Source organism: Hippocampus zosterae, chromosome 2 (genome assembly GCF_025434085.1).
Source record: "Hippocampus zosterae strain Florida chromosome 2, ASM2543408v3, whole genome shotgun sequence".
Lineage (NCBI taxonomy): Eukaryota > Metazoa > Chordata > Actinopteri > Syngnathiformes > Syngnathidae > Hippocampus > Hippocampus zosterae.
The window spans coordinates 19,640,335-19,665,468 of NC_067452.1; the positions used below are offsets into that span (position 1 = coordinate 19,640,335).

At 42.3% G+C, this 25,134-nt stretch overlaps 2 protein-coding genes across 4 annotated transcripts; one reads left to right on the forward strand and one right to left on the reverse strand.

The window, feature by feature from the left end:
• Positions 1–3,380: 3,380 nt before the first annotated feature.
• Positions 3,381–13,337, forward strand: zgc:158263 (ceramide kinase family protein). Of its 3 annotated transcripts, none has more exons than XM_052056928.1 (13): positions 3,382–3,613; positions 4,906–5,001; positions 5,269–5,406; positions 5,489–5,617; positions 6,533–6,596; positions 6,678–6,823; positions 6,896–6,970; positions 7,332–7,484; positions 7,862–7,967; positions 8,439–8,542; positions 10,180–10,376; positions 10,805–11,115; positions 12,889–13,337. In XM_052056928.1, the coding sequence occupies exons 1-13, from the start codon at positions 3,508–3,510 to the stop codon at positions 13,136–13,138; spliced, it is 1,875 nt and encodes a 624-aa protein (XP_051912888.1). In that variant the 5' UTR covers positions 3,382–3,507; the 3' UTR covers positions 13,139–13,337. The 3 variants fall into 3 exon arrangements, with proteins under 3 accessions (XP_051912889.1, XP_051912888.1, XP_051912890.1); XM_052056930.1 differs by having other exon boundaries at positions 3,383–3,613; positions 12,918–13,114; XM_052056929.1 differs by lacking the exon at positions 6,896–6,970 and having other exon boundaries at positions 3,381–3,613.
• An 815-nt stretch (positions 13,338–14,152) lies between these two features.
• On the reverse strand, positions 14,153–25,118 carry LOC127595438 (glucose-6-phosphate 1-dehydrogenase-like). Its single transcript, XM_052056945.1, has 13 exons — positions 25,046–25,118; positions 24,781–24,930; positions 23,861–23,898; positions 23,671–23,779; positions 22,927–23,144; positions 19,330–19,488; positions 18,409–18,534; positions 18,238–18,331; positions 17,789–17,975; positions 16,016–16,251; positions 15,717–15,793; positions 15,540–15,632; positions 14,153–14,315 (listed from the first exon to the last, which is right to left on the reverse strand). The coding sequence occupies exons 2-13, from the start codon at positions 24,913–24,915 to the stop codon at positions 14,228–14,230; spliced, it is 1,560 nt and encodes a 519-aa protein (XP_051912905.1). The 5' UTR covers positions 24,916–24,930; positions 25,046–25,118; the 3' UTR covers positions 14,153–14,227.
• Positions 25,119–25,134: the final 16 nt, after the last annotated feature.

Consider the following 25,134-nt stretch of genomic DNA (forward strand, 5'->3'; position numbering starts at 1 on the left):
GGGGTGTGAATACACAACAGAGGAACAGACTACACAAACAACTCCGAGACAGTCCAGTCTCCTGCCAAAGGAAAGATGGCGGAAGTACACCAGAGCGCGAAAGCAATAGTGATGGGATTTCCGGCTCCTTTTGGAGAGCCGGCTCTTTTGGATCGGTTCCCACTCTCTCTCTCTCTTCCTCCCTCACTCACTCTCAGCGCTCAACTGCGAGTGACTCACGCCCGGCGAGCCAGCTCTTTTGGATCGGCTCCCTAAAAAGAGCCGGCTCTTTCGGCTCCCAAATGGCACCTCAGTTTTTTTGTTGCTTAGATTAATTTACTACCAAAAATAACGTAATATGTGTAAAATGAATTACTAATGCAAAAAAATAGAGAGTATATCAAATATTTATTTACATTCTTCTAAACATACTCAACATGGAGTGCTACAAAAATAAAAACAAAGTACAAAGACCCATCTCAAAACGAGGTCAACAAAAAGTTCCAATCTCTGAATATTTATATTTATAAGCTTTTAACTATTTACAGTAAAACAACAAGTAAGCTTTGAATACAACACAACAAATTATAACTTAAAATTTGTAAAACAAAAAGAAAAAAGCAGCATCCAGGTAAAAGTTTTAATTTGTCTTTAGTGAAGATTGGCATTAAGAAAAACCAAGTGCCTCAGCTTTGAGGGGTTGATCCTGTTTCTCCTTTCTGTTAACATTTGCCCTGTTTTGGAAAAGATTCTTTCTGAGGGGACAGATGTTGCGACAACACACAGCCTCCGTGTCATCACATGTGTAAGACGTGGGTACAGTGAATCCTTGGCCTCCCACCAGCTCAAAGGGTTTGCACTTCTCTGGAAAAGGGGCTCCTCAAGATAGGATCTCACTTCCAGAATTGCATCTGATGAAGGATTCCGTCTTGTAGTGCTTCCAGTTACTCGTTCTTCAAAGAACCTCCAAACGGCAGATGCTTGTGGGTCTTCTTGTTGTCGCTCTGCTCCCTCTTCTCCCTCTTGGCCCACTGGCAGTGGAGTTGTCTGGCTGGCTCTTGCTGCTGCTGCAGTTCTTCTTTGAAGAGCTTCATCAACCGCTCTATTGTCAGTGAAGGCCAGCTTCTTGAATCTTGGGTCAAGAACAGTGGTTTCAACATTTTTACATAGAATAATGTGATAATATTTGTACACTGTACCTGTCTGCACTGATCTCCACACTGACCTACTCAAATGGCTCCAGAACAGTGCATGCCTCCTGCAGTATCTCCCATTCCTCTTGGCTCAGAGGATCAATGGGTGCATTTATCACAGCCAGGGTAGAGATGACTGCATCCTTGGACTCCGGGATCCGTTTTAGCATGTGAAAGGTGGAGTTCTACCTTGTAATACACTCTTGCTTGAGCTTCAGCTCAGGCATGCCCATCTGTTGTTGGGCAGATTTGAGCTTCTGTGTGGCTGTTGTGCTCCTATGGAGGAATTTCATTATCCTCTTCACTTTGTCCACAGTGGGTTTCATCACCTTCAGAGCATCTCTTACAACCAGGTTAAGGGTGTGTGCAAGACATGGGTGATGAGTCCATTTCAGGGTTTTAATTGCTTTGGTGATGTTAGCTGCATTGTTGCTTACACAGCAAACCGCTTTGTTTTCCACATTCCACTCTTTGGCCACTTTGAGCAGCTCCTCTCCTAAGTTCTCAGAAGTGTGTCTTTCACTGAACTCAAAACAATCCAGCAGACAGGTCACCATTTTGAAATTTTCAAAAAAGTGGCATGTAGGATGTAGTGGTTCGGGATGTCCAGCAGTCGGTTGTTAGACAAACAGCGATGGCTTTTTGGACCCGTTCTTGGAGTGCAGCACGTTCTCTGTCATATAGGCCTGGGATGATTCTTTGAGAAAGCGTTTTCCTGCTTGGAATTGCATACATTGGATTGAGAACATGAGTATATCTTCTGAATCCTTTGTCATCCACGATTGAAAATGGCTGAAAATCACTTGTAATCATTTTACCCAGTTCCTCGTCAATTGTGGTCTGTTTTGCGGGTTTTATAGGTGTTTGGATAAAGTGGCTCATAGAGCTCTGGGTTGTACTTCTAGGCAGTTGTGACATTGCAGCAGCAGCAACAGTTGCAGACACACTAGCACCTTCATTAACATCTGGTTCCCTTGCTTGTCTCTTCTCTTGCAATTGTACTGATGGGTGGACTTCTTATATGCCTGTGCAGGTTATTTGTGGAGCCTGATTTATGGGATATTTTAACTTTGCAGAGTCTACACGCTGCCTTTGAACTATCAATTACATTGAAATTAGTCCAAATTTCACTGCGTTTTCTATCCATTTCTCACCTTTTCGCTTTCCACCGTGTTGTTGTTTTTTTTTTTTTGCTAACTCGCTCCGTCGTCTCCTCGTCTGTGTGTGTGTGTTTGTGTGTGAAACCCTCCCCTTCCTCTTCTACCACAGATCTTGACCAATCACGTGCGGCTTTAACCGAAGGGGGGGGGGGGGACAACAGGAGAAACAAAAAAGTCGGCTCTAAGAGCCAGCTCGTTCGCGAACGACACATCAGTATAACCCTCCCGTCCCGGCTCCCAACGAGGATCCCATCGTTCACTCCAAAGAGCCGACTCTGGGAGCCGGATCGTTCGCGAACGACGCATCACTAGAAAGCAACGCATTCTGCCCTATGGAATCAACTCTTCTCATGCGTAGTGAGTCTACCCCTGTAGCGTTCACACGTACCATTTTACATCGATGCTGCCCCGCAAACGAGCATTGTCTTTGGCTACCAGCAGGTGAGACGATCTGGATTTGAGCCCAAATGGTCTTTGTGAGATCGGTTCACAATTTTTTTCCCTCCCCCGTATAAAAGTTGTAATACGCCGTACATGATTTAAAATGATCAAAAGACGTATAAAATACGGGGAAAACGTACGAGTTGACAGGCTACTCGTTTTTCCGAAAATGTGTTAAATGAGTAATATAAAAACATAGTAAAAAAGAACTTCACTAAATACTTGTTTGTATTCGTTTAGCAAAATCACAATAATTAATCATGTGATTATTAAAAGGTATTATACAGGTATATACTATAAAAGTTCTGAAATTAATATAGTTAATTATGGTTAGTCTAGTAATAGAGTTGCGTTTATTTAGCAATTTATTCTTTAAAATTGGTTGTTTTTTATTCAGTCGTGCTTTACGTATACAACACTTTGTAAACACGTGCAACTGGAACAGAACAATAAAACCGAATAAATGTTCAAAGCCACGTTCATTTTCCAAATAAAACGCGCACCTTTCCTAAAGTTTCCCACGGGGACCTCCGTTTTTATTCGAGTCCAATGAGCAGCCAATCGGCGTGCTTCTCGCAGGCGGGCGGCTTCTAAATAAGCCAAAACTAGAGGCAACGCGCCTACCAGTCGGTCCAACCCGGCGTGTGCAACACTCGAGTTGCCGCTCAGTCGGAGCTCGTCAGTGAAGGTGGCAAAGCTGCAAGAGTGGAGTCGTGGCCGAGTGTGGCGTCCGGATGGAGTCGAGCTTGTGGCTCGGCAACAGCCGCTACCGAGGCGTGCTCACCGGCTGGACCTTCAATTGGACCCGAATAGGGAACAAGAACCGCCATGACAAAACAAGTACGTTGCACTTCCCATCCCCATCCCCGTCCCCGCAGATCACCTGCTCATTTCATGAATTAGTCCAGAACAAACGTGCGTTGCGTGACTTTAACAGTAAATCGATGCGTTATTCACTTCCCACCTGCACTATCCAGAAAATGCAATTTGCGTCAATAAAATTGATGGCCTGTACATCGATTACGAACATTACATTTTGTGATGAAGTTCTCATTCAGTTTTCTTGTGCGTCCAAAATTGTGGAAACGTTTTTGGATATGGATGAATTCCGAGGATCTTTTGCAGTCAGTAGAGACATTTTGAAATACAGTTTTAGGATTGTAAAAAAGGCAAGGTCAGGCTTAGTTGAGGTTTTTCCATGTGGTGTGAGGGTCAATATGTCAAAACTGACCGAAAAATGGGAAGAGCCCACTTGTAGCCTGCAGCAGGCGGACAATTGACCATTTCAACTTTGTGGAGAGAAAACATGGACTTAAGTCTTGAACGATTTTGCAGGTGCAAAAAGCAGGAAGAAGCTTCAAAGGCAACAGATATAATTTTCTTGTATTTGGACATTATTAACCACACTATTTGGAGTTCAAATCGAAAACGGAGTGCACTTATTAAAGTGCGTTAGTGTTCTTGTGTCTTCTCGGAGAGCGGTTTAAGGTTGTCAGTACGCACTTGGAGGAAGCACGGAAAACACGGACAACCGGTTCAACAGCATTAACGAGCCCGACAGCGACAGATGAGCTAACTGTGGTGTCAAGTGAGCGCACTGAACACTCAACAAATAGGACATGCTTCCTGAAAGTTGTGTGTGAGGAACGGGAAAGAAAGTGTCAGAAAAAGCCTACTAGAACCTCACTTCATAACGCACTTGAATTGGTGTCAGGTGTGTGCTGGCTCCTGTTTGAATGTGACTGAGCACAACTACATCCAGAGTTGGGGTGTACACACTTTGGCAACCACATCACTCACATGTTTATTTTTACTTCCCCTCTCAGATTTTTTATTTTTATGTTGTAGAGTTTATAGGTCACACAAATGCTGGAATACGGTTTGAAGGGATTTTCTTTGGTCTTTTTTTTTAATCACAAAAACCTGCAATATGTGCCTGTATGTGCTCATTGTATGCCCTAGAAAGCTTTCTTTTCACTACAGAATCACTTTTGTCTTTTCATGGTAATCCAAATTGTTGGCGATCAAACGGACTTGGTGTCGTTTTTTGTGGTGCATGCCTTGAATGGGGGGAAAAAAAGGCAGATCATTGACTTTCTCGTGTTTCATGACGGCGCTTGTTTGGTTTTCAGTTTCAGTGCCAGTGGCGGATGTCGTCGGCGTGGAGGAGGGGCGAGTGAGTGTTCTGCCCCACAAGTCTGCAGAAGACTCGGACAAAGACTTCACTGGTGGGTTGTTAGAACAGGCTGTACGTATTTGTTTATCTGCTCAATGCTGCTGAGCACTCTTGAGTGTGAAATGTGGGCGTGTTTGATGACTCAAAGCTATTATTCTGTTGTATGAAAGTCAACTTCTGCCCTCTAGTGGAAGAGTATTTCATATTTCTGATGGTCACTATACATCACCGGCATAGATAAATAAGCTCAATGAGAAAAACAGTTTAATTTTTTGTGATTTTGTGTTTCACTTCCTTTCTCTTCCGCTTTATGCTCCAGTGTTCTACGTGAAACGCGTGAGCAGCGGGAGCTCCCGTGGGTTGCTGTGGCGACTGGGTCAAACCCAGTTCAGCTGTCCTAGTCGGGTCTTGAGGGATCAGTGGACCAAACATTTGAGAGCAGCTTTCAAAACTCATTGTAAGGAATCCCATCATTTCAAATGGATCAGGTATGCATGCTTGAAAATGAAATATCATCATCCATGCTGATCCTCTCTCAGGTCCTTTGCGTCCAAGCAGGTTACTGGTCTTTATCAATCCACTTGGAGGGAAGAAGAAAGGAAGGCACATCTACGACTCTCTGGCTGCTCCTCTCTTTGAGCTGGCTGGAATCAGCTGTCATGTTATCGGTAAGAAAACACACCAGGTCACTCGGCGTTTCAAAGTAAAAGCCTACTCAGGCGATTGCACTGGGATCAATGTATTTTGGGTAAACCATTATTTAAAAAAAAAAAAGTTAGCTTTTTGCATTGGTGGCGTATTTATGAGTACGTCTGTAGTTTCCTTCGTCATCAAAAAGTGTAAGAGAGAAATGGAACAAAAGCCGTAAAAGTCCCGGTACGCAAGAGGCCAAAAGTGAGAAGTTCTGGTCCTCCGTAGTAGTGCTGCGAACTAGCACACTTAAAGCACTGGGAACAGTTTGTCTTTAACACATTAAAACAATAACAGAACAAATCACCTAAAAAAATACCCAAATAAACAAAAAGGTGTCACATACCAACTATGATCATAAAGTGCGTTCACTAAATCATGTGATTACAAATGTTAATTCCCTGTTTGTTTTAGATACCGTGCAGAAAGAAATTCGCTTTTCATTTACAGGTTTACTCGAGCACGTCTCGCGCAGCCGTTATTGGCAACATGGACGACGGCTGCATTGAACAGCGAGCCAGCATTAATAACACGACAAACGGCTGAAAATTCAAGTAGAAACGACGAAACTGACAGAGTGATTCATATGGACTTCTCTGCGACACAGTTTTACCTGCACAACATATTAACAATTGCAAATGAGTTACCACTGCACTCTCCCTTTTGCGGTGACACCTTTTGACAGTCTGAGTTCATAACAATCAACAAGAGCGGGTATGAGGTCATTCTGCTCTCCAATTTCTAGCACTGGGCTAGTCAGGGCATATTCTCATAACAATGGCATGGTCGCCAGTCCGTGTCAAAGCACAAACCCTGAACCAAAATAAATCACTGTATGATTTCCAGGTTGTTTATTATTTTGATTCTGATGTCATTCTTTATTGTACATTTAGTAACGGAGCGAGCCAATCAGGCCCGAGACCACCTCCTCAAGAAAGACCTCACAGGCTTTGACGGGTAAGTGTGTGTGTGTGTGTGTGTGTGTGTGTGCATGTGAGTTCTCGCGTACAACTCATTATTTTTGTGTGCGTACAACAGCGTGGTGTGTGTTGGTGGTGACGGCATGTTCAGTGAGGTGCTCCACGGCGTGATTGGTCGCACTCAACAAGAGGCGGGCTTATGTGAGAACGAGCCGTCAGCCGTGCTACAAGCGTGTCCGCTCCATATCGGCATCATCCCGGCAGGTCGGTGCCAAACACGAAAAGCTGACACCAGTCACACAGTCTTTGTGACTTTTTTTTTTTTACATTTCTTAGGCTCCACAGACTGCGTGTGCTTCGCCACCATTGGAGTGATCGATCCCGTCACTTCAGCTTTGCACATCATCATTGGTAAAGAAAAAAAAAAACGGAAACAAATCATGATCATTGTGTGTCCTTCCATCCGAAGAGACAGTGGCCGAGTGATTTCACAGTAAAGTCCCACATCCTACCTGATTGTGGGCGCCAATACAACTAAGTGCATAAGCACCTTAAAACTCAAAATTGGCAATTCAGGCAAGAGGCTTTATAAAACATGTGATGCCACCATATAAAAATAAAAGAAATTATAGACACTTTTTTTTCATATGTTTTTGTTTTGTCTCGCTGTTGGTGAAGTAACCAAATTGATGCGCACACAGATGAAAAAGTTCTCAATTTTGGCATAAATGGAATGAACCGTGACTCAGAGTTGGTGGTGTTGCGTTTGCAGGTGACTCTCAGCCTTTGGACGTGTGCTCGGTGCATCACTCTAGCACTCTGGTGCGCTACTCGGTATCCCTGCTGGGTTACGGCTTTTTCGGGGACGTGCTTGCCCAGAGCGAAAGAAAACGCTGGATGGGTCCACTCAGATACGACTATGCTGGTATGAGTCCGGCATGCCGAAAAAAAAAAAGTATGTGAACGCCTTGGAATGACCTGCATTCCTCTTCGCCTCATTGAGGAGGATGACCTCTCCTATGGAGAGTTATTAATCTCAGTGCTAAAACGTCAATTTGCTCACCATCTCTCCAAGGGAGACTCGTGATGAACTTTCTCTATTTACTATATAAATCAGCATGTATTGTATTGTATTGTATTCATTGCCAAAGGGTCTTAGGATGGACTGACCTTGACTGATGGAGGACCTTCAAGGATTTTTATGACCCTATGCAAGAATTCCGGTCATTGAAAAAGCTTCACATACTTTGTTTTACACCATTTTGCCATGCAAGTTGATGTAGCCGTGCCTGGTCCATGCAGGCATGGTGGTGTATCTGAGTAATAGAAGCTACCCGGGCGTCGTTCACTTCCTGCCGGCAGACCCGATGCTTTCCAGCCCGAGGGACAAGACGCGCTGCCTCTCAGGGTAACCGATTCGGAGATGAAAATAAATCAGAACAGAAGGCTTTTTTTTCCCGATGGAACAAAAATAACCTCGAGTGGCTCCCGACTGATCGATGTATTTATTTTTTGAGGCCATTTACTACTAAAAATAAAAATGGAAAAAATAATCATAATTATACTAAAACTCATGCATACTAAAATGAAGCATTACATATAACAAAAAATTGAAATACTAACTGAATTTAACAAACAAAAAAATTCAATAAAAACCAACCATAATAATTAATCCGAAACTATTACAACCCAGCTTGTGAAAACCATAAATAATATTAAATAAAACTAATAAAATAAATCTTTAGATTCACTGCAGTGGTGTAATACAATTCTAAAAACATGTTTCATATTTTAACATGTGCGCACTTGTGTGTCTGTCATTTATGTGAATGTGTGTGTGTGCATGTTTGTGTGTTTTTGTCTTTGTGCACCTGTGCAGTTGCGATGTGTGTTCCAGGAGCACAGAGAGGCTTTTCCCCCAGTGTTCAGATTCAAGCTCACTTTGCAGCTCGTATCTCAGCCAGAACAGCGGTGACTCAGAGGGTAACACACACACACACACAAATGCACTTGAACATGTACCTGTACATTGTGTGCTCGATGAACACATTTCTCAGTGTTCCCACTTATATTTTCTTTTAGATTTTTGTTTGTTATAAGGATATAATGCTCAAATTTGGAACTCTTCGTGTTACTCTACCAAGTGTAACTTGAATTAAATCCCAGCACATTTATTGTCATGTGATAGGGTTTAAAAGTACTTTGTGTGATTATTTTATATGCGGCCAATCGACGATTCAGATTTTGAAATATCAAATCAGAGATCGGATGGATTTTTGGATGTGAGAAATGTGTAATTTGCAAGTTTTGCGCATGCATGACAAAAATGTTCTTTGTATATGATAAAGATGACGGTGATAAATTTAATAATTACAGAACGAGTAGACCAGGAAGTGCGGTCGATAGCTCTCTGTCATTGTCTCACAACACATTTATGGACAATGCTGTCCTTAATGTATCCTTACCTGCTGAATCGCCCAAACCCCAATTGCCCAAACCCAGGGTTCCCACGGGTCCTTGAAGTTCATAAAAATCCATAAAGAATAAGTTGTAAAGTTATGTTCTTAATTGTCCTTAATTTTCATGGAAAGCTTCTAAAATCAATAAAAATCCATAACAAAAAAATTAACCTGTTGTGTTCATTTCATTTGTGTATGTCATTTTCCCCCACCCTTCCAATTAATAGTTTTGTCAGAAAAATGCGCCTGGCGCCCTTCCCCTCAGACCCCACTGTCGGGCTACATCCAATACAGCAATGATTTGAACACCAGCTCAATGATATGTGGCTTTCTGTTCATTAAATCCACTGTGAATCCCCTGCTCAATGCAGAAAAAGTCCTTAAATGGGCTAAATTAGGCACCAAAAGTCATTAAAAGGTCCCTAAATAAAAACCAAGTGGAAGAGTGGGAACCCTGCTGCTTGAAGAGCAGAGTGCTGCTTTGGTCCGGTGTGACAGCGGCTTCATGTTTAAGTTCAAGGACATAACTGCCCACAAGGAATTGCCAAGGTTTGAGACAAAGCAGAACGTCCTTCAGATAGTTGGGCTCATCGCCCACTTCTTGCTTCTTGAAAATACTTGGCACAGTTTGTTTTTAATGTCACCTGCATGGCATGTCTCCTCTCCAACTGTAAACAACTCCTCGTCTGGGAATAACATGCCAGTGCGCACCTTATTTGGATCGAAACCCTTTCACATTTTTGCACTGCATTATGAATTACGCCCAATCAAGCCACCTGTAAAATTAATGAAGCCTTCCTTTAATCGTGGTTGGACTTGGTTAAAACGCAAATCTAATCAATTAGAGGCCATGTTACAATTTATTCTCATTTGAATAAAATCATGAAAATGTGACACACTTCAGTTATATTTCAGTCAATGAATAGATACAAACATGGATATAATATTGAATCATTTACACAAACACAGATCCGTGCCAATTCGACCAAACTGCAAATATAGGAATAAGATTTTTATATCCAATTTTGAGCTCACAATTTTACAAAGGCTCAGACGAGAAAGTGCCACTGATAACTTTTGTGCTCAGTTGCTTCTGAGCAAATGGCATTGTGATGATCCCTTTTACAGTTGTGTGTGTGTGTGTGTGTGTGTGCGTTTCAGGTGACTGGGTGAGGGTGGAGGGCAGGTTCCGGTGCGTCTCTCTGACTTGTATGTCGTGCTCGTGTCCCAAAAGTCCTCTGGGCCTCTCGCCCTCGGCTCACCTGGCCGACGGAACGGGCGACCTCATCCTAGTTTGGGACTCTCACCCGCTGGGCTTCCTCAAGTACCTCTACAGGCACACCAGCTCACAGGATCAGGTGCCAAAAGTATTCATCATATTATCCATGGATTTTTTTTCCTCCCCCAGGATGAGTGTTTTTGTTTGTTTGCTTTTTTGTTGTGGTTTTTGTTTTTGTTGATTCAGTTATCGAAAGTGTTTGGTATTATTTAGTGGTGCCTTTGAGATATGATGATTACGCACTTGACTGACAATATTTTGCCCAAGTCGCCATTTCCTCACCTGTACAGCTCTACTTGAGTTTCTACATGTGAAAGCACGTATTTACACATGATCTGTAAGCAAACAAATATTTAGTTCTGTGGGAGTTAAGATGAAATATGAAATCCCAGAGGGGAGAAAAAAACCACAATTATTTTGAATAATGTCATTTGCTTTTCCTAACATTCGATTGATGTTATGGTTGCCGACCTGCTAGATGATGTTTCTTTTCCTGTTTGTGGTTAGTTTGATCTCCCGTTTGTGGAGGTCCATCGTGTCAAGGCCATTCGCTTCTCGGCGTCCTCTGGTGAAGAAGAGGATGTGTATAAGGAGGCGGGAGAATCCAGTCCAGCAGCAGAAGAAGAAGAGGAAGATAAGAGAGGCTACGAGGAGGACATAAGCAGGAATGGCTCTAAGCTGCACCTGACCAGCAAACGCCCACAACCTCCAAAAGCAACGTGTGGGGTCCTCTGCGGCGTGTGCTGCAGCAAAGCTCCAACGACGTCCGTGTGGAACTGTGACGGGGAGATTCTGCCCTTCACCGACATCCTCTGCAGGTGATGCGTCAACATTTGCTAAATCTGTGTGCCCGAGCTACATTTGGTTCTTAAAACAGTGACGTGGGTGGTTTTATTTGTAGATTAGAGGGGGGGGGAGATCACTTGTAGGGGAATATTCATTCATTCATTCATTCATTCATTCATCTTCCGTACCGCTTGATCCTCACTAGGGTCGCGGGGGGTGCTGGAGCCCATCCCAGCCGTCTCCGGGCAGTAGGCGGGGGACACCCTGAATCGGTTGCCAGCCAATCGCAGGGCACACAGAAACGAACAACCATTCGCACTCACACTCACACCTAGGGACAATTTAGAGTGTTCAATCAGCCTGCCATGCATATTTTTGGAATGTGGGAGGAAACCGGAGCACCCGGAGAAAACCCACGCAGGCCCGGGGAGAACATGCAAACTCCACACAGGGAGGCCGGAGCTGGATTCGAACCCGGTACCTCTGCACTGTGAAGCCGCGTGCTAACCACTGGACTACCGGGCCGCCCTGTAGGGGAATATTTCATCTGAAATATTTTGCTGGTTTTTCTCAGTCGCTTTGTTCCATTTCTCAGATCAAAATTGAGATGTGCATTTTTCAAAACAATTTGCACAAATAGCAAAACATCACGCTTCCCCTGCAAAAGCAATTTTCTTCCTCAGAATACTTCATCCATCTCTCAAAAGTCAAGATTTGGGTCGCCATCAGAACGGCAAGCCTCTGTTCCATTATATGTCAAGTGGTCAATAGAACGGTGTACTCAGGACGGATAGTCTGATGTAAACTGCAAACAAAGTTTGGATGACAATTATTCTAAATTGGAGGTTGCACCAAAGATGGATTGCAAGAGATGCAAGTTTCACATTTCACTTTTAATGTTTGCACTGTAATTTGTTGACAAATGACTCATTGTGGTACAAAAAGCAGAAGACAGCACTGCATAGGACATAAATTGAAATGTCAACATGGGACACGCTCTGGGGAAACGTTTTACATGCAACACTGTAGGAATCACAGCGCAATCTTCCTACTTCTTTTTTGGGCCACAAATTATCATCCACATCACAGCAAATATTTGCACTTGGTATTGAGCTTTCTCAGGAAATTGATTGATGGATCATTGATTGCCTGCCCTAATGCTACACACTTTCATTTGTAAAAGTCGAGATTCGCCGGGGCGGGGGGGGGGGGGGTACTACATACAAAAGCTTGACATATTATACTGGAATGACAGTTGATTTTTTTTTTAATTATTCAAGAAAATGAAATGTTAACTATTGAATACAATAATTGATGTAAAATTGTTCATTTCAATCTTTTTAAAATGTGTATATTCAAATAATTGTAATGTATTCGTTTTTATATGTAATTTAAAAAGTGACACATTTGTTTATCATTAAATGTTTCAGTTAAATAGCCTAAATGAAATGGATTTAATATTGGTTATTTCATCAATTATACTGTATATTTTTACAAAAAAGCATTTGCTCTTAGATTAAATAATGATCATTAAATTATAAATTTTCTAATCTGCATATGGTCACAAGGGTCGCAGGGGTGCTGGAGCCTATCTCTGCTGTCTTCGGGCAGTCGGCGGGGGACACCCTGAACTGGTTGCCAGCCAATCGCAGTCATTATTGAATTCGATGAATAAATATATGTCTGACGCAGTGGATACTGAATTCAAATGTGATTACCGTCGCTAACGTACACGTTTTTGACATGTGTATGCAATAAGTCAATTGTGACAAGATTGTGGTTTGGCACACCTGGTCTACTGTCAGGATTCAACGTGTTCTTCTCGGTCCATCAGAATTCACGGGCAGCTGGTGCGACTTTACGCCAGGGGCATTGAAGGCGGGACGGCCGTGCAGCCAGGAAATGACCAAATGTGAAGGCCCTAACTTACAAGAGGGGACAAAGAAGGCAGGCCGCCTTTCATTGGGGCCTCACCAAATTCCATTTTTAACCACTGTTGTGAATTCAATAAACTATTTATTTTTCTATCCATCCATCGCATTTGTCCTCATTTGAGTGGCGGGTGAGTTGGGAATCTATCCCAGCTGAGTTTAGCTGCTGACACTAATCGACACAGCGCATTATAAAAGGGGAAACTATGTGGCCCCACTACTTTGAATGCATTTTTTGTAATTAATTTTGAATGAAGCAGATTTGACACCACCCTCTGTTGAAATTGACAGAGGGTGGTAGAATGTTTCCCTGGAGATGGGGAGTGGGGGGGGAATGGGTGGATTCATTTGCTAAATTCTTATCACGTGAATTCATCAGAATACCGTGTTTAGATTTGTGGGGGCACATATTATACAGTACATCAATATCTGTCTTTGTGACCACTAAATAATCTCGCGCCACCTTACCTCTCTGAGCTCATCCGCCCCTACACACCTGCCCGGCGCCTCAGGTCTGTGGACCAGTCTTTGTTAGAAGTACCAAGAACTAAACTGAGGCTCAGAGGGGATCGAGCCTTTTCTGTTGCTGGTCCGTCTCTCTGGAATGACCTCCCACTGAACATTCGGCAAGCCTCCTCGCTGCCCATCTTTAATGCCCTCCTCAAAACCCACTTGTATTCTTTGGCGTTCGACTCAGCATGATTTTACTGCTTGGTGCTTTCTACCGCCTTTATTACCATTTCGTCTTACTGTTTATTGTGTATGTTAAATCGCTCCATGTACTGCACTTTGTATGCAGCGATGGCTGTTTGAAAGTGCTCTATAAATACTGTTGACTTGACTTGACTTGATTGGTGTAATTGACTAGTAAAACGCAAGCCGGCAACAAGGAGAAACTTGTTCTTCCGTTTTTAAACAAACCTACAGTGAGGAGAAGACTTGACAGATTTGTATTTTAATGAGTTGAAAACTCATTAAAATAAATCTTAATCATTTCCTTCCTTAAAAAAAGAAAAAAAAAGTCCACCAGTGATCTCCGACAGTCTTGTGATCCACCAAGAATCCATGTCCGTCCTTCCATCCATCATGGATCACAAATGTTTTCCCAACATGCACACCCAATCAAACAATACAGAAGTGACTTTGAGTGAACTTTATTGTTGAAAAACTTGTCAACAGTGGCGCATGCTGTGTGTGCATGCATGCAGGCGGGTCACAAGTGAGGTTGCACCCACTTGTATTTCCCCTCATAGCGGAATCCAACCGTCCTCAGCAGCTCATCAGCTTCGCTCGGGCCGCGACTGAGCACAAAAGAACAATCGAGAACTTTGACGTGGACTGATGTTTTATTTGTGGACGGCGGAACATCATGCGCAATCATCATGTTCCAATTGTGAAACTTCAATATTAACCAACGAAATAATGAAAATCAACATGTTGTGGAATGCATTGTAATGGAGGGAATAAATACTTTTCAAAAACATTCTTGGGTCGCTATATGAAGTTATGGTTTTAGGTATCCTCCTTCTAGTCTATTTGTAATTTGATTCTTCTTCCATTTTTTAAGGACTTTCTCCAATGAGCAGGGGATTCACGGTGGTTTGATGAACAGAAAGCCACATATAACTGAGCTGGTGTTCAAATCATTGCTGCCAAAGGAAGGGCACATCTTTATTTTAAGGGGCAATCGGCTAACCCTTCATTTGACATACTGTATGTCAAATTGGCCTGAAATGACCCGAAGTGATCGCGTGATCGTCATCGGAACTGAACGGAGACGGCGGGAAAAGCAGAGCAGAAACCAGGAAGGCATGAAGCGGGGGTTTGAGGGGAAGGGCGCCAGGCGCATTTTCCGACAAAACTATTAATTGGAAGGGTGGGGAACATGACATAAACAAATGAAATGAACACCACAGTTTTTTAAGGATTTTTATTGATTTTAGAAGCTTTCCCTGAAAATTAAGGACAATTAAGAACATAATTTTACAACTTTTTAAAAAATTGGTTTCTTTATGAACTTTTAAGGACCTCTGAAACTTGTCTCGTGCATGTTATAGCTTATCCAGCTAACTTAGCATAGCATAGCTCGGTCGCTAGCAGTGTGGGAAATGTGATTGAAAAATAAATAAAAAGCAGGTGAGCGTGACAGGCGCGGCTGGATCTTTTATTAGTATTCTTGTTTTTTGTTTTAAGTTATTAATATTCTAAAATAAGCCCTGGAATCTAATGCGGGCCATCAGAGCAGCTGAAACAGCTGGGAGAGTATATCAACTTTTAGCTTATTAGCATGCTATTCTTCATACACTATAACATTGTTGTTGAGATATACATGGAAGTTGTTAGCTGTACATCAGCAAGCAAAAATTTTAGACTTTACATTAAAATAGTTCTCCAAAGAAAAACACACTCACAATAAATATTGACCAAATGGAAATGACAGACTAGGTAAAATTACTAGAATTTTTTTGAGACAAATGTCGAGTATGTATAATGTATTTTGGATGAAAGAGAACAAAACTATTTACCTCCCGTATTTGTAGGGTAAAGGACGTGTCTTCTTCTCGTCAATTTGGTGCAGGAGTGGGGTAAAAATTCTCCAGGCTTCTCGTAACTCATCGCTGGGAGAAAAGTAGAAGAAGAAAAGGAATTGAGCCCGCAACATTTTTGGCATTGAGCAAAGTGCTGAAGGGTGTGATGGAAACCTTCGCACGAAATGCATTTGATTGCCACAGATGACGTCCAGCAGGAGCCTCTCGTACGCGTCCGGGAGCTTCACATTCTGCCAGGACGAGATGAGAGATGTTTCTTTGGTAATACTTTGCTCCGTTTTCTTGGTCGTCACTGCAGTTAACATGCTAGCATACAGTGTATACATTAAGGAATGTGAGTGGAGCACAGAGCGAACGCAATGTCAACTCCACACAAGAAGGCAGGCTGGAGTCCAGATTGGAACCCCGAAGGCGAGAACCGCAAGGTGCTGCCATCATGGGGTTGAAGCCACCTTGTATCTGCTCCTGTAGGTGAGGTCCAGCTCAGTCTCCTCAGGGCTGAAGTGGGCCCCGGGCCTCTTGGTGGTAATCTTCAAGTAGATGGCTTCGTCCGGCTGCACGCGGACCACCAGCTCGTTCCTCTGACATCCATTTCCGAAGATGTCGCCGGGCACGTCGGTGAACTGCAGCCGCAACTCCGCCTTGCGCTCGTTTAGCGCTTTACCGCAACGGAGGATGAAAGGCACTCCTTTGAGGGAACAAAAAGGAACGAGATTACAAGCCAAATACCGAAAAATGCAATATTTTTCAGTATTCGCGGTCACCAGCCTCCATGAATGGTCGGGGTCAACATAGGGGTGGGCAAACTTTTTGGCTCAGGGGCCACATTGATTTCTCAAATTTGACGGGTGGGTCGGGTCAGGACAAGGTACGGTACATATAAAAAAACTGCATATGTTGACGGGGAGGGGAAATTGACTTCCCAAAAAGGTACGAACAACATTGCCCACTTTATTTTGCATGCTAAGGGTGGAGGTAATGCATCAAAAGTATTTGCCAATCGTCAAAAGAAAGTACCGTATTGGCCCGAATATAAGATGGCCCTGATTATAAGACAACCCCTCTTTTTCAAGACTCAAGTTTGAAACACAGAAACACAAAACAGTTTTGAACACCAAATTAATTTTTATACAGAAAATAATTAAAGTACATCTGAAACAAACGATGATAACAATATATTTGAGAGAAAAAGCATGTTATTTTGCCTCATTCAAATCTAAAGTGCAATCACATTCGTAAATGAATGGCTTCTGGTTTTAGAAATGTAAATTACATCATAATTTCTCCTCAGCTGCCGGTTAACCTGGATGATCTTCAACCCACTTTTCTCCAGATTGTCGCTAGGTTTCCTGTGTGTGTCTCTTCTATTATTTTCTTCTCTTTTCTTTCTTACCACTATTTTTTATTTTTCTTCTTTGTGCTACCGCTATTTTTATTTTTATTCTTCGTGACAGGGACTTTGTCACTTTGGCCTGGGGAGTCAAGTTCAGCATTGGCTTCAATGATATCTGGAGCCATCTAGCGTCATGAATGGGTATAATGTCTAGATCCCGAATATAAGACGACCCCACTTTTTTCTTATTTCAATGCAAAAAACATTGTCTTATAATCGGGCCAAAAGGGTAGAAGAAATGGAAGAACAAGAGGTAGTCATGACAACTAATGTGTGACATATCGCTAACTCACCACGCAGCTTGCCACAAGAATTATTTTTATTTACCGCACTAAACGGTCCAATAATTGACTGGGATTCTCCCCCTCTGGCCACAATATGACATGAGATTGTAGTTCAGATTGGCCATTTTAAACTATTAAAAAACAAACAAACAACTGATTTCTATTTGTTTTCATTTCCATGTTTTCAGTTTTACTCAGTTATTTCGTGTTCCTGTCATTCGGGCAATTGATCAATTTTACAATTTAATTTGAGGGGGTGGGTAGGGGATAGGGGTTTGGGTCAGAATTTTGTCATGATTTTTTATCAACAATGCAATGCAAACCTTTGACCCAATTTATATATGTGTGCCCAAGCCAAAAATACTTTGGAGCTATCATCATGCCTGTCATTGCTATTTGCGTTTTCGATAGAGGAAGGGGGGAAAATTGTTCTGTTATTGTGGGTAAAAAAGGGCGGGTTTTTTTTTTTTTTGTTTTTGGCAGTCCGATTGCCAAGCCTTATTGAAGGTCAAAACGAGAAGTGAAAGCAATACAAAGTCTCCTCATACCGTCCCATCTTTCGTTGTGCACGTAAAGCACAGCAGTGGCAAAGGTGGGAGTGCAGGAGCCTTCAGGGACACTTGGGTCGTCAAGATAACCCAACTTGGCTTGGCCCTCGCCCTCGGGGTCCCCCACGTACTGGCCGAGCAGCACTTTGGACGCATCCACGGGAGCCATGCATTTCAACACCTTCACCTAGAAAACGACCCAAATTAACCCTGGAACCTGATAACGTGATAAGCTGTCCACTGTAGTAACCGCTATCCTTGAAAGGGTTAAAGAAAAGCTGATGAATGTGAAGAAACAACGGTTCTTGTGAGAGTGCGGTCGCGGTGATGTCCGAAGGCACATGCAATAGGAAACGGGAAGGCGGAGAGTGTTTTCAAAGTGGTCACGGCAATAGACCAACCAGTGGGAGAAGCTTGTCCTTGCGTGCTGCACTGCCCTACCCTGTTACCTTCTCATTCCTGACGTCATCTGGACCTGTGGAGGTGGGCTTCTCCATGGCGGCCAAGCAGAGCATCTGGAGGAGATGATTTTGCATCACGTCTCTGCGTTCATCAAAAAAGAAGAAACAATGGGCAAATTCCCATCATTCTCTCCGGCGGCTGTTGGCTGGCTTGCTCACCGAATAATGCCAAAGTCATCAAAGTATCCTCCGCGGCCGTAGGTCCCGAAAGGTTCTTTGAAGGTTAGCACCACACATGACACGTTGTTCCTGTTCCAAATTGGTCCGAAAATGCGATTGCCAAATCTAGAAGGAGGAAGAAAGGAAAGTGTGCACAACGGAGTAGCTCAGTTGGTCTTTCTCCATCTTGGTTTACCAGATGACGAGGTGGTCATGTTTAGACATGGCCAAAAGTCCTCCTGCTCTGTACTTGCGTGCACACAAACACTTGTTTGGGGGGGAAAAAAAGACTGGCATTTATTTCTAGACCTGTTTTGATAACTGGGCACAATGAAGACAAACATTTTTTCCACACCATATCATTTCCCTTTCATCAACTTACAAAGTGCTCGTAAGAAGAGGAAGAAGTCAAGTTACCTGATAACTGTTGACATTTAACAGCTAGCTGGCATCGTTGACATTTATGTTATCAAAATTTAAACATCAACTGTGTTCTAATCCATCTAATCTGGAAAAAAAATCACATACGGTACAGGTATGTTTTTGCTTTGTGATCATCAGATAATTGGAACATTATTTTGTCAAACAGTTCACAAATGTAATGGGATCACGTGCTACAGAAACTTTGAAGATTTACTAAAGCTTCAGAGTCTAAAAAAGAAAAAGGATACTTATCTCTTGAAATGTTATTTACTTTTTCTGGTTTTAATAAATGCATTTTTTTTATATCTTGAATTTGTAAAAATATATATATTTATTTGTCACTAATGAAGGGTTCGGTGAATGTGCATATTAACTGGTTGGGTTCGGTACCTCTAAAAAGGTTAAGAACCACTGGTCTAGATTAAGGGGTTGGACGCAGGTGGCGAGACAGGACCGTTATTTCCAGGTGTGTGTTTGTGTGAGTTGCGTGCATGCTACCTAAGCACCATGAGGTTCTGGACCATCTCTTTGCCCAGGTAGTGGTCAATGCGGTAGATCTGTTTCTCTGCAAAGAGCGAGGCCATGTGTGTGGACAACTCCTGCGAGCTCTGCAGGTCACGTCCGAAAGGCTTCTCAACGATGAGCCGGTTCCAACCTCTGCTGGGGACATGAAGGCATACCACTTGGTTGGGCGGAGCGAGTCAGTGATTTAAGCCACGCATTCTATTTAACCCTTTCGTGCACCCTGTAACCTGATAACATGATAAACTGTCCACTGTAGTAACCACTGTCCCCGAAAGGGTTAATTTCTCAGGATGATTTTTTTTTTAAATTTATTTGAAAGTGGTTTCTGTCATGCGAAATGCATCCTTACCAACGTGCACCGCTTACACAAAAAACATGGCTGCGGACAGAGTGGAGCTATTTTATATATGCATAAGCAGTTTGACAACTTAGCCATTTGGTCGCTTAATTCTGCCACTTTTTCCACATTATTGTTACATTCTCATCACATTGTTTTCCCCAAAAGAGGCACTTATTGTCACTAATCAGTAGTGATGGGTCCAGCGACACCGATGCATTGACACATGCGCCGGGCTCACAGAGCAAACCACGTGTCGATGCATGTGCTGCTTCATTACGTCACGTGATTGACACGTGAACTGCGTTGACACATTCCAGGCTTCTAATTGACACACCGGCTGCGTTGACACAGTCCAGGCTGCTAATTGACACATCGACTGTGTTGACACAGTCCAGGCTGCTAATTGACACGTGAACTGCACCGGTGCAGTTTAGACCGCATCGGCTGCTTGGCACACAGTAAAGGCTGCGCCACTTAGTCCAGGGGGCGTCGACTCGGTGCAGAGGGCGTTGACGCAGCAAAAGCCCGCCGCACAGTGTTTAAAAGGAAGTGCGTTTGGCGACACAATGCCACCTGCCGAAACAAGCCAGACCTCTCTCATGCTCGCTTGTCGAAGTTCGTGTCAGTGCAGACTTCGTGTTCGTGCCTTGCCTTCCTTGCCGATTATGGAGCAGAGACGCAAATCATCCGCCGTGTGGGACCATTTTGATGTCCTGGAGAATAAGGTATTATTTATTTATTTATTCAAATCGCCTTCTGTCGCCGAGAGCCTCTCGGCGAGAGGCACTCGCCGAGTGCCTCTCCGATTATTGACGTGTTGTACCATTCTAATCCGAATACATTTCAAGGTAACTCTTAGTTACTTCTTATTCACATTTCATTTCAGGTGAAATGTCGAATTTGCCAAGTCGAATTGTCATACACCAACAGAAGCACCTCCACCATGCTGAGGCATTATCGGGCCAAGCATGAGAATAAAGTTCGCGATACACCCAGTATTACGCCAGGTATACAAACGTTCACTCATCTTTTCACGGTTGCTATGTTGATGATTTAATTGACAATCAGTAATTATTATTGGTTGACTCTCCACTCCATGTTTGACAATCAAGGTTCCAGGAAGCAGCTGTACTGGAAGGACCAACACTTCTTTCCCAAACCTCTCCCACCTCGCAAAGGAGTTCCTTTGTACGCCAGCCTCATCCGTCCCTTGTGAGCGTGTGTTCTCCACAGCAGGAGAAATTGCTTGTAAAAGGCGCAACAGGCTGAAGTTTAAAACATTGGAGCATCTTATTTTTCTCAATAAAAATTTGTGAAATAAAAGCCCACAAGCATCCTCATTCAAATGATCTTCACACTATTTGAACACGTTGAATGTTGCAAAATGAATGCATGGATGTGAATGATATTGTATACACTTCATCAAATCGATGAATGACCTTATGAACATGTTTTGGAACAGTTGTAGATGCAAAACCGTGCTGGCAGCTACATAATGGATGATAAAAGAAAAATATCCCAAACCATAGGGATCCTCCCAAAAACTAAGGATGTGCTGAATAAGAGATCCTTGTACACCTTATACTTTTATTACTTCCATATTTGACCTATTGTGTGGGAATATGGGGAAATGCCAGTAAAACACTGTTTTAAAACTACAATACAAAGCAATCGGAACAATCACTGGTTCCAAATGGACGGAACCCACAAATCCACTGTTTATCAAATTAAACAATGAAATCTCATGACCTGATTGACTTCAAAATCGCCCAATTAATGTACAAAGCACACAATAATAACCTTTGCCAAAAGATCCAGAAGCTTTTTAAAATTCGAGAAAGTTGTCATAATTTAGGGGGTACTAATCTATACAAAAACATCCATAACACAAACGAACATAACACAAAGGAGTGTATCTGTAATAGGTGTAAATCAGTGGAATTATTCTGAAACGGACCAGTAAAATGAGGAACTCTCTTGCTGAGATTAAAAATGAATTCGAGAGTAGTATAAGACAACTACACAAATCAGAATTAAGCTGATAAATTCGATACACTCATGAAATATAGCAATACATCAGAAATACATTGATGAGATTATTTAATATATTAATGAAATGTAGCATCCATTATGAATATGAGAAAATCGACATATACATGTGCTCTAAAGAGTATGTACTGTATATACAAACCTAATGTTGTAAAAATGTATTAGTACAGCATACATAAGGGTAAAAGCATTTGTTGATATTTAGACTTTCTTTCCTATTTAGAAAAATGATCAATTCATATAAAAGAAGGGGTAGGACTCGGGGTAGGTTTTTTGCTTCTTTCTACTCCTTTGAACACATATTTGTGGTGATGACTATTTTCTTTTCCTTTTTTTATATCTTACCTTCACCTTTTGCCAATTTATTACCGAATTGTATATTTTATATGTTCAATATACAAAACAATTTATCAGTCAGTTCAGTCTGTTCAGTGGGTCGGCTGCAGGGATCTTGAAGGTCCAGCAGGTGGCAGTGGTCAGTGACACAGTATCAGCACAGTATCAACACAGTGTGTCAGTGTGTCGACACGCCTCATGAGGCCTCATGGACCCATCACTACTAATCACATTATGTGTACAAAACCTCACTTGTTTCTCTTATTTCTGTGGAATTTGTAGAAGGTTCAAGATTGGGTAAAAGTTTCTAAAAAAATGGAAATGAATAAATGAGGAAAAGTTACATATTGTGATGCAGGTTTTTTCTTAATGGAAAGTGATTAACAAACTATAGAAAGGAATTTGTGAAGAAATTTTTGGAGTTTTATATCATCGAATTGTTGAAATGTACAACGAGAAAGTTTAAGTTGGAAAGTTTCGACTCGGTCCGACTCCAGAAATGTGAAAGTACGCAGGTCAAATATGTCTGGAACTTTTTAATTTTGGTGTCCAATGCATAGAATTTTAAGAATGTGGAATATAGTTGCCAATATGTACTAAAGAGCTGAGAAGTTCAAATGTTGAATTGGAATGATGTTGTACTTTTTTTTTTTTGGTGAGTGAGTGTATGGAAAAACCAAGAATTCTGGGAAAAGTGTATACTTCCATTTTGATATTCTTTGTATCTTTTGAAGTTGAAATGGTTTGAGAAAATCAATCAATCAATTGTCTTGGTGTGGAATAACATGACAATAGATTTATTGTGTGTGTGTGCGGGGGGCGTGCGTGCATGCGCGCATACTGACTTGGGGCTCATGCAGTGGCCGCTGATGTTTGTACAGACATGGTGGTAGACGGTGGGAGGCAACGCCAGATAGAAGAGCCGATTGGCCTCGGCTCCGCCGGGCAGAGAGGACACATGAGTGTCAAGCTTGCGGAAAGAACCGGCGTCGTCGTAGCGACCGCTCAGGTACGAGTTCCTGCTGAAGAAGGTGGATAGTCGCTCACCTTCGCCATCAGTCACCTGAGGAGAAGGAACAAGTAATTGCTTTTTCTGTTTCCAAAATATATTATTGTAATTAGACTACGTTAATAAGAGACTTAATGAATGTCAACAAGGCGTCGTAAATGCATACAAGTCTAGCTAGCACATTAATAATCAAATTTTTTTAAGAGTCATTCTCTGCATGGTTTTATTACTTTGTCTTCTTAGTAAAACTTACAACTTGCATGAAGCTTCTTAGTTCATGTTTGACCAGCTATTTGTGAGAGCAATAATGACGTGACCCTTGATTTTGTGTGTTACAGTGACAGATAAAAGTATCTCTTATCTTTGAGTTACAAGCCTTTCATGTCCCTGTTGGCTTTTTCCAAATTTGAGCACAAGCATGGTATCCAAAACCAAATGTAAAAATCTTTGGAGCTCCCTCAATGAATTTCATTTGGTGGCCTCTGCACTCCGCATCGTGGCATATTTACTGGGTGGGTTGCCAGGTTTAGTGTAATGATTAAAAGAGATGGAAAATACCAGGAAAAACAACAACGGCTACCTTCATGTAAGGCAGACAAGCCACCTTGATGTCCTCCACTGTCAAATTAGAGCGGGCGAAGCCCACAAAGTAGCTGTCCTCTGGAAGCAGGCCGTCTCGGAACAACCACCTAAGTCAAGAGAACACACTTCCCTCCAACAAATGAAGCTTTTCATCAGAGGATTTTTTTTTTGGTGAGGATTAGACTTACCACAAAGTTGAGTAAATCTTCTTTTTGGCAAGATCTCCCTACGGGATCATTTTTGAAAAAATCTCAAAATCAACATTTTTGACCAAACCAGAAGAAGCCAAAACGGGATCACATATACACATTTTACAAGACCCCCTAATGGTATTTGTTTTAACGCCTATCTTTTCATTGTCATTTCAACTTTCAAATTCTGTATTTCTTGAACATTTTGTTGTTTGGACAACAAAACCATTCACAACATGTTTTTGATATGGTTTTATATTATTCATGTAATACAGGACGTTGCTCCGTCAGATACATGTAGGTTTTAATTTGGGGGGCATTAGTTATTGAAAAATTATTCATTGTAGGTATTATTTGTTCAGATTGGTATTTTCGGTATTACTGTATTTAAGACCACATTGTGTGTGGGTGTGTCCACATGTATGTGTGAAAAAGCGTGGACATTGGACACTGAGCTGTACAAGGTTGTTGTGGCGTTTTTGTCTTTTCGGTGCAATGCCAGTTGAGCTGATTCTAATTCTGATACCAAAATGATAATAGCTGTCGAGTGAAGTATGAATGTGGGGTCCAAAGGGCAGTTGGGGGGTGGGGGGAGGAGAGAGAGAGAGTGAAAGAGAGAGAGAGAGAGAGAGAGAGATAGAGAGAGAGAGAGAGAGAGAGAGAGAGCGAGGAACCAGCAGACTTTGAACACATTCCATTTGCAAGTAAATACATGTGCATGTGACTTGATGCATACAGTACTAACAAGTCAATTTTTAATCTTGCAGCATAAGAGCTTTATATGCCGAAACTAATCTAATCGATACAAGTTCCTTTCCGACATTGTTGAGTGCAGAATCGCCATTGGCCAACAGCCAGTGAATAAGTAACATTCATCAAATAAGATTAACTAGGTTGACTAAGTAAATTGGACTGACCGAGGCTCCCAGGATGATGAAGATGTTGGAACGATGGGACTGCAACTCTCCGCGGAGTTCCCTCCTGAGCTGGCTGAAAACCTCCGAGTGGCTGAACGGCTCCGCGTTCTTCTTTTCCTTCTTTTTCACGTCCATCAGCTCTCAACCTCTCTGTAGACATTACACAGGCACACAAAAAGTAGCAGAGTAAAAAGACACCGTGAGCTTGCGCAAAAAAACCCCCCCAAAAAACAAAACGATACATTGAGTTGATGATGCCACCTACTGGAATAAGGCAGAACTGCAAGGCTTCAAATCCGGCACGCAGCGTGTGTTCAAAGTGTTGCCACCGCTGCTCACTACAATTACGTTTTG

Coding starts and splice junctions, on each gene's coding strand:
- zgc:158263 (XM_052056928.1), top strand. CDS start 3,508: ATGGAGTCGAGCTTGTGGCTCGGCAACAGCCGCTACCGAGGCGTGCTC. Junction 3,614..4,905: donor GAACCGCCATGACAAAACAA/GTACGTTGCACT, acceptor TTTGGTTTTCAG/TTTCAGTGCCAGTGGCGGAT. Junction 6,824..6,895: donor TATCGGCATCATCCCGGCAG/GTCGGTGCCAAA, acceptor TACATTTCTTAG/GCTCCACAGACTGCGTGTGC.
- LOC127595438 (XM_052056945.1), bottom strand. CDS start 24,915: ATGGACGTGAAAAAGAAGGAAAAGAAGAACGCGGAGCCGTTCAGCCAC. Junction 19,489..22,926: donor GGCCACTGCATGAGCCCCAA/GTCAGTATGCGC, acceptor TGTCCCCAGCAG/AGGTTGGAACCGGCTCATCG. Junction 16,252..17,788: donor GCACAACGAAAGATGGGACG/GTATGAGGAGAC, acceptor GTTCCCTCAAAG/GAGTGCCTTTCATCCTCCGT.